Consider the following 15,592-nt stretch of genomic DNA (forward strand, 5'->3'; position numbering starts at 1 on the left):
TACCGTATAGGGTAGATTGCTGCAACCTACTTAAGTAACAGAATTTATGTTTTACTTAAACTCCACTTTCAGGAGGATTTACCCAAATAACTAGTGATAAATAATGTTGTTGATTAAAGATGAAATAAGTTTAATCCAGGGTAAGAAATATGTTTAACAGATAAATGTATTATAATAATGTAGAATATCTGCTGTGGGAAGGAGTAGGATAATCGGACAATACACACTTCTTGGATGACAATTTTCTGGAATACGCAGATGGAATCGGTTTATTGATAAATTACATTGTGCAGCTGCCGACATGGAAGAGATTCTAAAAGTCAAACGCCAACTTCCGTGGAGTCATCAGTCGCTTCACCATCTCATCCGTGACTTGTTTCCTTCGCTCCTGATGTGCTGCAATCATGGGCTGTAACGTTTCTATCAAGATTTTCTTCAGTTCCCCTGTGAGTAACGCCCCACTGGTATAATCCTACAATACAAAATAAAGAGGAGTAACTATTCCGATCATGTAAATGCTGCAGAAAAACTAGGCGCTACCCTGCAGGTGTCCTTACCCTACCCCGCAGGTGGCCCTATACCCTACCCCGCAGGTGGCCCTATACCCTACCCCGCAGGTGGCCCTATACCCTACCCTGCAGGTGTCCTTACCCTACCCCGCAGGTGGCCGCCACTGCATAAGATTTCCTGCTGCAGCACCATCAAAGGGAAACATTCTAATGCATTATAACATGCTATATGTAATATATTTCTACAGTTCTACAACTGCACACAACATATGTATAAATGTATGGACTGCACACATGTAGAAGCTTAGTTTATTATGTTATTTATAAGGCTTTGCCATTTGGGGAAGATTGGTCTTGGGACATTCTTGCATAGTAACTTTTACTGACTATATCCTGGGATCAGCAAAGGCCATATGTCATTGGGGAAAGCACCATCTCTGAGCTACAGACCAGGGGGTCTCCTGTGTGCCCCTGTGTAATATGTGGTCAGTATGGAAGCAGAGAGCACACAATGGTAATTGCAGATGGTAGCTGACAGCACACTGGTAACAAAGCATATGATGGTAGTTGCAGATGGTAGCTGACAGCACACTGGTAGCAGAGAGCATATGATGGTAGCTGACAGCACACTGGTAGCAGAGAGCATATGATGGTAGTTGCAGATGGTAGCTGACAGCACACTGGTAGCAGAGAGCATATGATGGCAGTTGCAGATGGTAGCTGACAGCACACTGGTAGCAGAGAGCATATGATGGTAGTTGCAGATGGTAGCTGACAGCACACTGGTAGCAGAGAGCATATGATGGTAGTTGCAGATGGTAGCTGACAGCACACTGGTAGCAGAGAGCATATGATGGTAGTTGCAGATGGTAGCTGACAGCACACTGGTAGCAGAGAACTGCAGACTTGTGCCGATACTCTGCAATGTGGAAACTGCAAGGTATCGAAGACACAGGAGCCAGGACTGTTAAAGTACTGGAAGAAACAAGCTTCTGGCACAGGAAGACTAGTTGAACTGTCCAAGCAGAGGTGCTTGGGAAAGGTTTACATAGGACACCCTGGATCAGCATTGGATCCTGGAATCATGTGAGAAGTAATCTTGCAGTGAATGGCTGCAAGGGAACAAAGTGCTTTGATGCAGACATCCCAGTTTAGGAATCCTGCTCCCAGTTACACAGCTGTCACATTAAAAGATAGCGCACAGTTCAGGTCTTACAGCGAAACCCCTCTGCCATCAAAGTGTTCCGGGAGGACTGACTTCCAGCGCACCTCAGTCACACGCTGGCTGGTCGGGTAAGGATGCGGTTTGGGACTTGTACATAAGGCAGATTTTTCTGTATGGCACTTTCTATGCTCGACTGGAGGATTCATCCTAATTATCGCAACAAAATCTCCGGCATTTATATACACATTAGTTGAATTTGACTTATCTGTTTATTAATCTATACTAACTCTGCTACATGTGGGCAATCAACAGCCTTGAGGAAGAGTGGACATCACTCGAAACGCGTTGGCAGCTGGGATCTATCTGCTGGTGAAATCCAGTGACCGTGGGCAGCATCCAGAGGCTCAAAGGGAGCTGGGCAGCATATCCGGATATTCTCCCATTTATACTCTCTAAAGGGCACCAAATCTGGTGCTAACCACGGTACGGTTCAAACCTTTTACAAATTTGGATAAATTAAGAAAACTGTGGATGTGACAGTAATTGTAGCAAATACTGTCTCTTTATTACTTTGTTTTGGTATTTTTTGGTTTTATTTCCCCTTTCTATATATGTTCTAACTCTGAGTGTTCTCAGAATAAGTGAGACTTGGCTATAGGTGATAGCAAGAAGTCTGAATTTTATACTTAACTGTAAGTGTATGTGTCATTAAAAGTTTTTTTTAAAAATTACTACACTATACAGCCCTTTTCTCTTTTTTTCTATATACCTTTGGAAGTGAAATTTTCCAACGAGCAACAGAAAATTTTGGACGGACAATCAGTATATGTATGAAACAAGAGACATTATAAAGAATTTTACTTGATTTTATTTTGTTATATTTGATGATATGAAACAACTAATTAGCGCCTGATATATGTGACCAAAAATTTGTATTGTGAATCAATTGAGCCTGCAACAAGTGCAGAGAGAGATTGGATTATACTGTATATAGCTACAAATAATTGCTCCTTATTTTATCTATTGTTATACAGTTTTATATGTATCTGGTTATATATAAACATAATACTGGATTACAGTCAGATGCCATTGTTATTCATTATATTGAGGAGATTTAAAGATGTTATATAGCTTATTGAGAACACGTTATTTAGAAATGAAGCTTTGAGCAGTGATATCACTACATATGCAGGGACAGCTTTTCCTTTTCTTGTCTAAGTGAATTTAGAGGCATTTCCAAAGCCCTAATATAACTTGCAGCAGATATCAAGATACTATAGTAGAGTTATAAATATCCCACAACCTCCCAGAAGTAAATAATAATAACATTTTATTCTCTTCACACGTATCTGTGTTCTATAGTAATAGCTGACACATCGCCCCGGCAGCTCCCGGATCGTCAGTCCCTGTTTTCCCATTTCCTGTAATGTCATTGTTTGGGTTCCATTTGACAGTTTTGAGCACAGTTGTGTCCGAGTGTAACACCCCCCGCCCCCCCGTAAGTGCAGCTCTGCAATGATCCAAAGGTTACCAGCATCCCCCAGGCACAATGAAAGAGAAATATTATATATACATAGTTCTCATACTTGTTTAATTTGTTCAAGCTTCTCATCGTCTTCCAGGAAGAAAGTCAGATACATGTAACAGACGTCAACCTCACAGTTGCCTCCATATTTCCGGTGTTCTTCTACAGTGTCTTTCCCCCCGGAGAATGCATGCTTATTGATCTGAAAGAGAGGAGAATCCAAGTAGCTAGTATACTCCGTAATGCTAGGTATGAGTAATAAACAAGGGCCATCATATATGACCACCATAAATATGACACTATTGTGAACTGAAAAGGGCAGAACTGCTATTATACATATGCAGAATCTTGGGGTCCAACACTTCAGCTCCTTACTGACTGTGCCAGGAGGGTTCAGCAGCTCCTTACTAACTGTGCCAGGAGGGTTCAGCAGCTCCTTACTAACTGTGCCAGGAGGGTTCATCAGCTCCTTACTAACAGTGCCAGGAGGGTTCATCAGCTCCTTACTAACTGTGCCAGGAGGGTTCAGCAGCTCCTTACTAACTGTGCCAGGAGGGTTCAGCAGCTCCTTACTAATTCAGCAGCTCCTTACTAACTGTGCCAGGAGGGTTCATCAGCTCCTTACTAACTGTGCCAGGGGGATTCAGCAGCTCCTTACTAACCCAGCCCTCAGCCACCGGCCAGCAGTTTAAGTTAGCAAGCCAAGGGCAGGAGGAAGGCAAAGAAGAGGGAGAAGGAAGACCTGCACACACTCAGAACACATGTCAGAGAAAAGGTGCGCCAAGAACCGGAATCAGAGGAATAAACCCCGCAAGCCAGGTACATCAGGGTCTAAGGAGTCAAAAGGATTTAACAAGGTAAAGACCATAAATACTCTTTTCTTCTTCCTCCACTAGGGGGCACAGGGATGTCCTAAAAGCTGTTCCCCAATGAGAAGGGACGCTCCTGGGCTGCACTGGGAACGCCATTCGTACCCGAAGACGTGAAGGTGACCTCTGCACAGAAACAAATACAAAAAATGTGGGCAGATAACCATGTAGCAGCTGGACAAGTTGTACCGCAAAACGCCACGGTGATTCCCCCACGAAGGTCCCGCTGACCTAGTGTAATGCACAGTTACCACGACAGAGGCAGGAGATCCGCCACAGATTGTGGAGAAAAGCAAAACAGGGCCACCAGGATAATCTGTACAGAAACGGCCAGCCCCACTTGTGAAAACCATACAGGACCACAGAGAAACTGAACTCCAGGTCTGTCCAAGGAAAAATCACCGGAGACCTACATCCGTAGATGCTTCTACCGGGGAGGAGTCCGGAAAGCAAAAGATAACGGAACACCAGAACTGCAGGTAAGAGAGGAACCAAGACAACTGGGTAGGAACCCAGGCGAGACTGCAGAACGGTGCAATCAAAGGAAAATAATAAAAATAGGGGAGCAACAACACAAGGCGCTCAAACAGACAACCCCCCCCCCCACGCCAAACAAAGGCTGGGAGTATTACAGCTGTCTCAGTAATCCAATGAATGAGCAAATTGCACCACAAACTAAGAATCAAGGACTCCTAAGCGAGCCTACCAAAGAATCCCAAGAACCCCAGAAGATTCAAAGGAGCCAGCTGGTAAGAACAAATGGTGAAAACACACCGAGGACACCCTGAAAAAGGCGTCCAAACTTCTGGTAGCCGCAAAGCAGTTGTTGAAGCAAAACAACAGGTCGGAGACCAGCATCCCCTGGAAGAGGACCAAAGGCCCCAATGCGCAAAGAGAGGATTCAACATAGCTGGAATGAATTGGGAAGGAAGCCCCAAGCTAAAGAACTCCTGACCGAATTGGGCCAACCGGCATGTAGCAGGGTACAAAAAAGGTCACTAAAAGAAACCCCCCTACGCTGTAGGACGGGTGACAAGAGCCACTCTGACAAGTGAGGGGGGCCAGAGTCTGATAGAAGCACAGGCTCGTAGACCAAGAACTGACCGTAGAGGAAGACGCATGGAAGCGCCGACTGGAAGGCTGAAGGAGTTGCGTTGTACGGTCACCGTGTGGAGACTGCCACTGTACCTCTGGAGCGACCAATAGGGGAGCTTCGAGAACTCAGGAGCTGAAAACAGAATCGCTAAAATCATGGTTATGTGAGACACCATAATCCTGATGTTTCTCAGGGCCCGGGATCATAAGGCACTGAAAAGCGTTAGGCTCTACATTCTATGTACCGTAGTGAATGACCCGGCAGCCTAGGAGTTCACTGTTCCAGGAGAGCTGCAGGAAGGAAGGCTGCCTACTTAATCATAAAATGATGCTCCACCCAACTGGGAGAGCAGCTGACCATGTCAAAGGAACTGCAACTGAGACCGCCACATGATGGCTTATGTGAGCAACAAGAGTCGTACCCGCCAGGACTGGACGATGCTGGAGAAAAGGCAGAACCAGACAGAGGGTTCTGAAACCATCCAGATTCGTAATTTCAGGCTCGCATAAGCCACCCACTGATCTCGAAAACCTAATAACAGGTTACTACCCTCCACCCATGAAGATGTGCATTGGTGGTGAGAAGGACCTCTGTCCTGGATCCCAAAGGGAATGGAGCATGTTGTGAAATCTGTGCACTAGCGCTTTGCTTCTTAGGATACATGCGGTTGTTTTGTTGTGGCGCAGACTTTACGTATGAAATAGGGCCGACATTTTCCTGTGAAGATGCAGGAAATGAAAGTGTAGTCACTGCACCCCGACGAAGATCTGCCTGCGAGAGTGTAAGAACACTTCAAGCATTTGGAGAATTCATAGTGGGAATTAAAGCCATGACTTCAGTGCTGTGAGGCAGTACTGCTAACCATTACATGGTCTGTGCTGCAGTGGTAGGGATGTCAGGGTAGAGAGGACGGTAACCAGGAGACCCTTAGTCTGATCCTCATGAAAAATAACGTAATAGTGACATCGGAAACTGGAAAGAATTGTACTGCACAGCATCCCTAGGAAGTGCTGGTGACGGATACACCTGCAATATGTAAATAAGCCTCCTATATGTAAAAGGATGCTCTGAAACCCTCTAGTCTAAGCGAATGATAGAGCGGAACGACCCCATGTGGGCCATAGAATCCTGGAGTCCTGCTAGCAGCCAGAAAATAAGAGTGGGCTGGAAAAAGCAGTCCGGTATCTAACCGAGGTCAAAGGGGAGCGAACAGAGGCCCTGATTCAGAGCCGGACGCTCTGACAGAGCGCTCTCTCTGAATCAGGGCAGTCCTTCCTGATTATAGAGCTGCCTCCTGGCCGCTCGCATAGCTGTGGGTAACCACCCACAGCTATAGCGAGAGGCCAAAAAGATGGTCAAGACCAACGGGCTTGCGACGAGACCCTTGTGGTAGGGTCTCGTCTGCCGCAAGCCCTGGAGTGCTTTTGCTACACCCCCTTTGTAGCGAGACCAATAGCGACGGCTTGCCCGTCGCTATCCGGGTCTCGCGTTTGCGCACGACGGAGCCGGGTCCGTCGTGCGCATGCGCACTGGCCCAACATCGACCCGCTCGCTAGCGGGTCTGAATCAGGCCCAGAGTCTCCCAGAAGGGAGTGTTTGGGAAACCAGATAAGGTCTAAATGAGTCCTCAGGCTGTACTGGTCCCCAAACAGGAGCACTACCCTGTGTCAGAGGTGGGATCTGAACCCACGTCTCCAGAAGACTCAGTGCCGAAGACCCTATGGTCGAGGCCAGCTACGTCAGGGACCAGGGTCCGTAGAGGAGGAACTTTTTAATTTAGAAGGTAGACGGCCTGTACAAAAGGCAAATAATGTATGCGGGCACTACCTAGAGATTGTCTCGTTCAAACCCGGACAATGAGAGATCTCTTGAAATACAGAAGAGCCTCTAAATACCTAGAGTCAGTGACCGCTCGCCAGAGACTTCCTGGCCGGCACGCCAGATGTCTGCGCTTAAGAGGCTAATATTTCAATGATCTCATATCAGCTAGGTAGTAGTCCGACTGCACTGTCCAGTCAGGGATCTGCCCAGCAGCCTCTAGTCTTAGCGCCCAAGCAAAACGAGAGATGCACTTTATACTAGATCTTTCCAGCCAGATAGCAGATCTAACAAGACAGGCAAAGGGAGAAAACCGGGAATCCTATTCCGTCGCTGGTAGTGGATAAACTAAAGCAATTGCTTAGATATCTAAAAGCCTCCCATAGGAGGTCCTCAAGCTACCTAAAGGAAGGAAGTACTGTCCTGACCTCAGCTCTAAGTACCTGGGCTCTAGAGCAGGGGGCTGCATGTGCCAAGAAACAGAAATAATTTGTCCGGCCTTATATGAGTGTTTTTCAGGGCCTGGAAAATCCAGCTTCCTTTAGGGCTCCTAACCTGACAGAAGTACACTGGACCTGGATGCCATACCAGGTGAATGCGCGGAGTGGACAGAGCAAGTACCTTTGTCACTTCCCTGTTTTATATGGTGCCCAGATATAGACAGTATGAAAATGATAAGAACAGATACTACACCTGATCTTGGTCAAAGGCCAAAAATCGCTCCCAGTGCTGTAAACTGGATAGGCCTGTACTGAGCCCTGAAAGGCAATCAGGGGCTGAACTGACAACACCTCACAACCACAGGATACAAACAGTCAGCCACTCCTGTACGGTAAGTAAAAGAGTGTTGCATCTAATAGACTTGATGGCAGGTTTGATCCTCCTTGTAGGAAGGAGACCTGCGTATTAGCCCGCAAGACAATATTCTAACCGGTCGGGAGTTGCAAACTGGTAAGTAAACACCCACATTACCGTAATTGGTAGTCTGTTATGGTTTCCTTGACTGGTAGCCCTAGTCGAAAGAACCCTCATGCAGCGTAGCATTGAAATACCAGGCCCAAGACCTGTCACAGGGATTCCTCTGCCACCGTGGTTTCAGAACACAGAGATCTGTGGAGGAAGTGTTATTACACTGCTCCAGGAAAAAAGGTTCAACTGCTACTTATAACATGAGCACCCACCTCCCTGGGTGCTTCAACCTTGGAAGCCGTTTAAAGCAATCCAATGGTATTTCACACCACACAAAAGTTATAATAAACAGTGATGTGTATACGGGGTTGTGCCACAAATAGAGAAATAAGTGGGGCTAGGGAAAAAAAACCTCAGGTCATGTAAAGCGGTGTCAGGATGTAAATGCTATACCTGGGGCAGGAGCGCAGTACAGCACAGATTAGTCACACGCCTTACACAGATTAGTCACACACACCTTCCCCAGATTACAGTCACACACCTTCCCCAGATTACAGTCACACAGATAAATCACACAGATTATAGTCACACACCTTCCCCAGATTACAGTCACACAGATTAGTCACACAGATTACAGTCACACACACCTTACGCAGATTACAGTCACACCCCTTACACGGATTAGTCACACAGATTACAGTCACACACTTTACACAGATTAGTCACACACCTTCCCCAGATTACAGTCACATAGATTACACAGATTAGTCACACAGATTACAGTCACACACTTTACACAGATTACAGTCACGCACACCTTACACAGATTACAGTCACACACATTGCACAGATTACAGTCACACACCTTACACAGATTATAGTTACACACCTTACACAGATTACAGTCACGCACACCTTACACAGATTACAGTCACGCACACTTTACACAGATTACAGTCACGCACACCTTACACAGATTACAGTCACACACATTGCACAGATTACAGTCACGCACACCTAACACAGATTACAGTCACACACATTGCAGATTATAGTCACAGATTACAGTCACACACACCTTACACAGATTAGTTACACACTTTACACAGATTACAGTCACCCCTTACACAGATTACAGTCACACCCCTTACACAGATTACAGTTACAAACTTTACACATATTACAGTCACACACCTTCCCCAGATTACAGTCACACAGATTAATCTGTGTGACCCTAATCTGTGTAATCTGTGTGACACTAATCTGTGTAATCTGTGTGACTAAAATCACACACCTTACACAGATTACAGTCACACCCCTTACAATCACACCCCTTACACAGATTACAGTCACACACACCTTCCCCAGATTACAGTCACACACCTTCCCCAGATTACAGTCACACAGATAAATCACACAGATTATAGTCACACACCTTCCCCAGATTACAGTCACACAGATTAGTCACACAGATTACAGTCACACACACCTTACGCAGATTACAGTCACACCCCTTACACGGATTAGTCACACAGATTACAGTCACACACTTTACACAGATTAGTCACACACCTTCACCAGATTACAGTCACATAGATTACACAGATTAGTCACACAGATTACAGTCACACACTTTACACAGATTACAGTCACGCACACCTTACACAGATTACAGTCACACACATTGCACAGATTACAGTCACACACCTTACACAGATTATAGTTACACACCTTACACAGATTACAGTCACGCACACTTTACACAGATTACAGTCACGCACACCTTACACAGATTACAGTCACACACATTGCACAGATTACAGTCACGCACACCTTACACAGATTAGTCACACACACTTTACACAGATTACAGTCACACCCCTTACACAGATTACAGTCACACACACTTTACACAGATTACAGTCACACAATTTACAGATTAGTCACACACACCTTACACAGATTGTGTAATGTGTGTGATTATAATCTGTGTAAGGGGTGTGTGACTGTAATCTGTGTAAATTGTGTGACTAAACTGTGTAAGGTGTGTGTGACTAATGTGTGTGACTAATATGTGTAAGGTGTGTGTGACTGTAATGTGTGTAACTGTAATCTGTGTAATGTGTGTGACTACAGATTACAGTCACACACATTACAGTCACACAATTTACACAGATTACAGTCACGCACACTTTACACAGATTACAGTCACACACATTGCACAGATTACAGTCACAGACACCTTACACAGATTACAGTCACACAATTTACACAGATTACAGTCACAGACACCTTACACAGATTAGTTACACACCTTACACAGATTACAGTCACACAGATTACAGTTACACACTTTACACAGATTACAGTCACACCCCTTACACAGATTAGTCACACACCTTACACAAATTACAGTCACACACCTTACACAGATTACAGTCACACACATTGCACAGATTATAGTCACAGATTACAGTTACACACTTTAAACAGATTACAGTCACACACACCTTACACAGATTAGTCACACACACACCTTACACAGATTAGTCACACACACTTTACACAAATTACAGTGTCACACCTTACACAGATTACAGTCACACACATTGCACAGATTATAGTCACAGATTACAGTCACACACACTTTACACAGATTACAGTCACACACACTTTACACAGATTAGTCACACACACTTTACACAGATTACAGTCACACCCCTTACACAGATTACAGTCACACACACTTTACACAGATTACAGTCACACAATTTACAGATTAGTCACACACACTTTACACAGATTGTGTAATGTGTGTGACTATAATCTGTGTAAGGGGTGTGTGACTGTAATCTGTGTAAATTGTGTGACTAATCTGTGTAAGGTGTGTGTGACTGTAATGTGTATGACTAATCTGTGTAAGGTGTGTGTGACTGTAATGTGTGTAACTGTAATCTGTGTAATGTGTGTGACTACAGATTACAGTCACACATTACAGTCACACACATTTTACACAGATTAGTCACACACACCTTACACAGATTATCACACAATTGACACAGATTATCACACAATTTACACAGATTACAGTCACACACACTTTACACAAATTACAGTCACACACCTTACACAGATTAGTCACACAGATTACAGTCACACACTTTACACAGATTATGTGACTGTAATCTGGGGAAGGTGTGTGATTGTAATCTGTGTGACTAATCTGTGTAATCTATGTGACTAATCTGGGGAAGGTGTGTGACTAGATAACACAGATTAGTAACACAGATTACAGTCACACACCTTACACAGATTAGTCACAGATTACAGTCACACACACTTTACACAAATTACAGTCACACACCTTACACAGATTACAGTCACACACCTTGCACAGATTACAGTCACACACCTTACACAGATTATAGTCACACACTTTACACAGATTACAGTCACACAATTTACACAGATTACAGTCACGCACACCTTACACAGATTACAGTCACACACATTGCATAGATTACAGTCACAGATTAGTCACACACACTTTACACAGATTACAGTCACAGACACCTTACACAGATTACAGTCACACAGATTACAGTTACACACACTTTACACAGATTACAGTCACACCCCTTACACAGATTACAGTCACACCCCTTACACAGATTACAGTCACACCCCTTACACAGATTACAGTCACACACACCTTACACAGATTAGTTACATACCTTACACAGATTACAGTCACACAGATTACAGTCACACCCCTTACACAGATTACAGTCACACCCCTTACACAGATTACAGTCACACGCTTTACACAGATTACAGTCACACACACTTTACACAGATTACAGTCACACACACCCTACACAGATTAGTCACCCAGATTACAGTCACAGACCTTACACAGATTAGTCACACAGATTACAGTCACACACACTTTACACAGATTACAGTCACACACTTTACAGATTAGTCACACACACTTTACACAGATTACAGTCACACACACTTTACACAGATTACAGTCACACACACCTTACACAGATTACAGTCACACACACCTTACACAGATTACAGTCACACACACCTTACACAGATTACAGTCACACACACTTTACACAGATTAGTCAAACACACTTTACACAGATTACAGTCACACACACCTTACACAGATTACAGTCACACACACCTTACACAGATTAGTCACACACACTTTACACAGATTACAGTCACACACACCTTACACAGATTACAGTCACACACACCTTACACAGATTACAGTCACACACACCTTTAGTCACACACACCTTACACAGATTACAGTCACACACACCTTACACAGATTACAGTCACACACACCTTACACAGATTACAGTCACACACACCTTACACAGATTAGTCACACACACCTTACACAGATTACAGTCACACACACCTTACACAGATTACAGTCACACAGATTACACAGATTAGTCACAAAGATTACACACAGATTAAAGTGTGAGACTGTAAAGTATGTGACTGTAATCTGTGTAAAGTGTGTGACTACAGTCTCACACACACCTTACACAGATTACAGTCACACAGATTAAACAGATTAGTCACCAGGGTAGTTATAGCGAGGTATACATGGAGACAAAGCCCAGACTCTCTGGAACCGGTAGGAGCATGCATTTTATAGGAGGTGAAGAGAGTGAGATGGAAGCCCCCTGAGACCGGCTGTCTGCAAGAGAGCGCGCACCCAGTGCTGGGGGAGGGGCTAACAGGAAGAGCCGGTCTCCCCCTATGGTGTGGACCACAGGGACATGGGCATTACCGCTAGTAAGAAGTGTTCTATTCCCTCGTAGCCTGGTGGTCTAGTGTTTGAAGCATGGATACCCGGAGACGACACTACCAACACCGCCGGTGGTCACCTCCCCGGTAGTAAATAGCTCGCTCTTACCTTGTCCCCGATACCGTCTGACTGCGGGCTCCGGGAGCGATGTGTGCTGAGCCCCAGAGACCCGCGGCGTTAGTCACTGGCCTAGTCACCGGTGCTGGGGTCAACGGAACGGCGGTGACGGCATCCTGTTGGATGCCCTTCATTGCCCGCTCGTTAGAAAAAATTTTAAAAAGATATTTAAAAATAAATAAATACAGTAAAAGGGGCCACTTTAAAGCAGCCCCCACAAACAGGTGCCCGTTCCTGCTCAGCACCAAACTAACACTGCTGGCCGGTGGCAGGGTATAGTGGAGAAGGAGCCAGGTGGCTGCTGGGAAGAAATCAGTAACTACTTGGTGCCCAGATTCTCCCTCTCCAGGCTATACCCAGAGTGATCCCTGTGCCCCCTAGTGGAGGAAGAAGAAATAGCATTTATATGACCAGGACCGGATATTGGGAAGACACAGAGGGCCCGGGTGTACAGTGATATGCCATATTATGATAACAGGAACATTTAAGAGTGAGATTATGTGTTCATTTATGACAATGTTATTCTGTAGTATTTCTAGAGGTTACCAGAGACCTGAGCTGTTGTTACAGATTCCGGATAATGGACATCTTACACAGAAACACTGGCGGCTGGTTACCTGTGTCCACAGCTTTCTAATAATGCAGTGTCTGAGGGTTCACTGATCCCTACAATCAGAACTACTCAGTATAACACACAATTACCCCCAACATGTAGGGAACACGCTCTGTAGTATCATGTAGTGATCTCAGATTGCAACCATTGCTGCATTGTAAATGTGGTACTAAATAGCTTGCACATCACCCCCTGATTTATAGAAGGAGATAGAGCGGGTGGTCGGGGATGATGTTCTCTGTAGCGCTGACCCTCCCCCTCCAGTTACCTGCTATGTGCACCACGATAGAGGTATGAGGGACTTTGTGCCTACCATATGCCACCATTACCAGCGACCGCACACTGTTCCAATGGCACACCACCAGCACTGCGAGCAATAGAACGGCCTGCTACTACCATTGTGCAGGAGCCATGCTGTATGATCACTGCAATGTTAGAATGACCGGGCATCGGCTGAATGGGAAACAGAACCCGGTTGTACCTTAGACTTGATCTGCTTGGCGGTGTCTATGAGGAAAATGGAGGAGTTGGGGTCACTTGCGCTCATTTTGGTCTGTGCTCCTTGTAATGCTGGGAAAAAGGTAGAATGCAGCAGTGCTGGCTTAAGAGAACTGATCCTTGGCGCCACATCTCTGGTCATTCTGAAGTACGGGTCCTAATACAGAGAAAAGCAACATGTTACACTAAGCAGGAGAGAGACGAGATGAATAATGCACCACAAGGCATGAATAATGTACTGCACTGGTCTTTGGCCTTATTCTAAGGAAATTTAAGAACATGTAAATTAATGTTAATATAATATTTGTGTTTACCTCGTGTTGTGCTAAAGTGCATATTTTTTACCACTTCTTGTCCAGTTCATTAATCTAGTGAATGTCACCAAAGCTAAAAATCAACCTTTATACATGTAAAGCAAAAGACGTCCAACTGATAGAACTTCATACGTTTGCAGGGAAGATCAGGCTACAACTCTGCACAGGTGCTGACCCCATGCCTCAACGCTACAAAGCACCCACTGATCCAGTGTAATGAGCCTTCAATTCTTCAAGAACTACTGCACCAATACGAAACAACAAATTATGGCCATAACCCACTGAACAATGGTCTGCTTAGAGGGCTGCCAAGGGCACCTCTTATGGGAATCACACAGATAAGCAGATCATCCACCCAAAGCACTTCTTACATAATGCTTTGCTATCTTTGGATGTGGTCAGGGTCCTGAGGGCCCTTATCATCTGGAGAACCATCCCGGCACATTATGGGAACAATCATCGACTGGTTCTCATGGAATCTGGCCACTTACCTCAGGCTAAAAAAAGGTTTTTAGTTCTAAAAACTGTCCTTTACTCATGGAAAATGAGAAAAACAAGAGATATGGTAAGAACTTACCTTTGTTATCTCTGTTTCTACGAAGTCCATAGGGTCCACAGGGTTGACCTTGGGGTATAGGTTGGGAACCAAATCCGGGCACCACGCAGTTAAAGCTTTTAGCTCCCAGGATGCACTTGGGTCCACTCTCCCTATAACCCCGCCCCCCAGCCAGAGGCACCTCAGTTTGTAAGTAGCCAAAGGCCGGAGGAGGAGAGAAAAAGAGAGAAAAAACTGGAAAACTCTGGAACCATACTCACAGAAAAGGAGACGGGAAACCGGTGGCCAGTAACACAGCCCATATGAAGCCAGGTGCGTCAGGGCGGGCGCCCTGTGGACCCTATGGACTTCGTAGAAACAGAGATAACAAAGGTAAGTTCTTACCATATCTCTTGTTTTCTACTTCAGGGTCCATAAGGGGTCCACAGGGTTGACCTTGGGGATGTCCCAAAGCAGTTCAACCAAGGGTGGGGACGCTCCTGTGCTGAGAGGAGAATCCGTCGCCAAAAAGGAAGCATCCTGAGAGGCAAAGGAAACCAATGCCTAGAACCTTAAAAAGGTGTGGACAGAAGACCACAAGGCCGCCTAGTAAGGCAACACAGCCAAGGCGCCACAGCGAGCCACCCACGAGGGTTACATGGCCCGAGAAAAAACAAGCATCAACAACAGAAAGGCCTACCCATGGGTAGGCCCCTGAGGAAGACATACGAGGCCATCCAGCCAACATTTCATTATAGGCCGGCCATCCTTTCCTGTG

At 45.2% G+C, this 15,592-nt stretch overlaps 1 protein-coding gene and 1 pseudogene across 3 annotated transcripts in view; both read right to left on the minus strand.

Moving 5' to 3' along the window:
* Window positions 1–241: 241 nt before the first annotated feature.
* Window positions 242–15,592, minus strand: part of WARS1 (tryptophanyl-tRNA synthetase 1) — a 94,172-nt gene continuing 78,821 nt past the window's right edge. For all 3 annotated transcript variants that reach the window (XM_088465155.1, XM_088465154.1, XM_088465153.1), the window contains exons 9-11: window positions 13,949–14,122; window positions 3,261–3,401; window positions 242–472 (exon numbers count right to left, since the gene is read on the minus strand). In XM_088465155.1, the coding sequence (XP_088321281.1) occupies window positions 314–472; window positions 3,261–3,401; window positions 13,949–14,122 (474 nt within the window). In that variant the 3' untranslated portion in view covers window positions 242–313. The remainder of the gene's footprint in view (window positions 473–3,260; window positions 3,402–13,948; window positions 14,123–15,592) is intronic.
* On the minus strand, window positions 7,542–7,704 carry LOC148436241 (U2 spliceosomal RNA; annotated as a pseudogene).

Source organism: Taudactylus pleione, unplaced genomic scaffold, assembly GCF_031769625.1.
Source record: "Taudactylus pleione unplaced genomic scaffold, aTauple2 ptg001874l, whole genome shotgun sequence".
In the NCBI taxonomy this organism is placed as follows: Eukaryota; Metazoa; Chordata; class Amphibia; order Anura; family Myobatrachidae; genus Taudactylus; species Taudactylus pleione.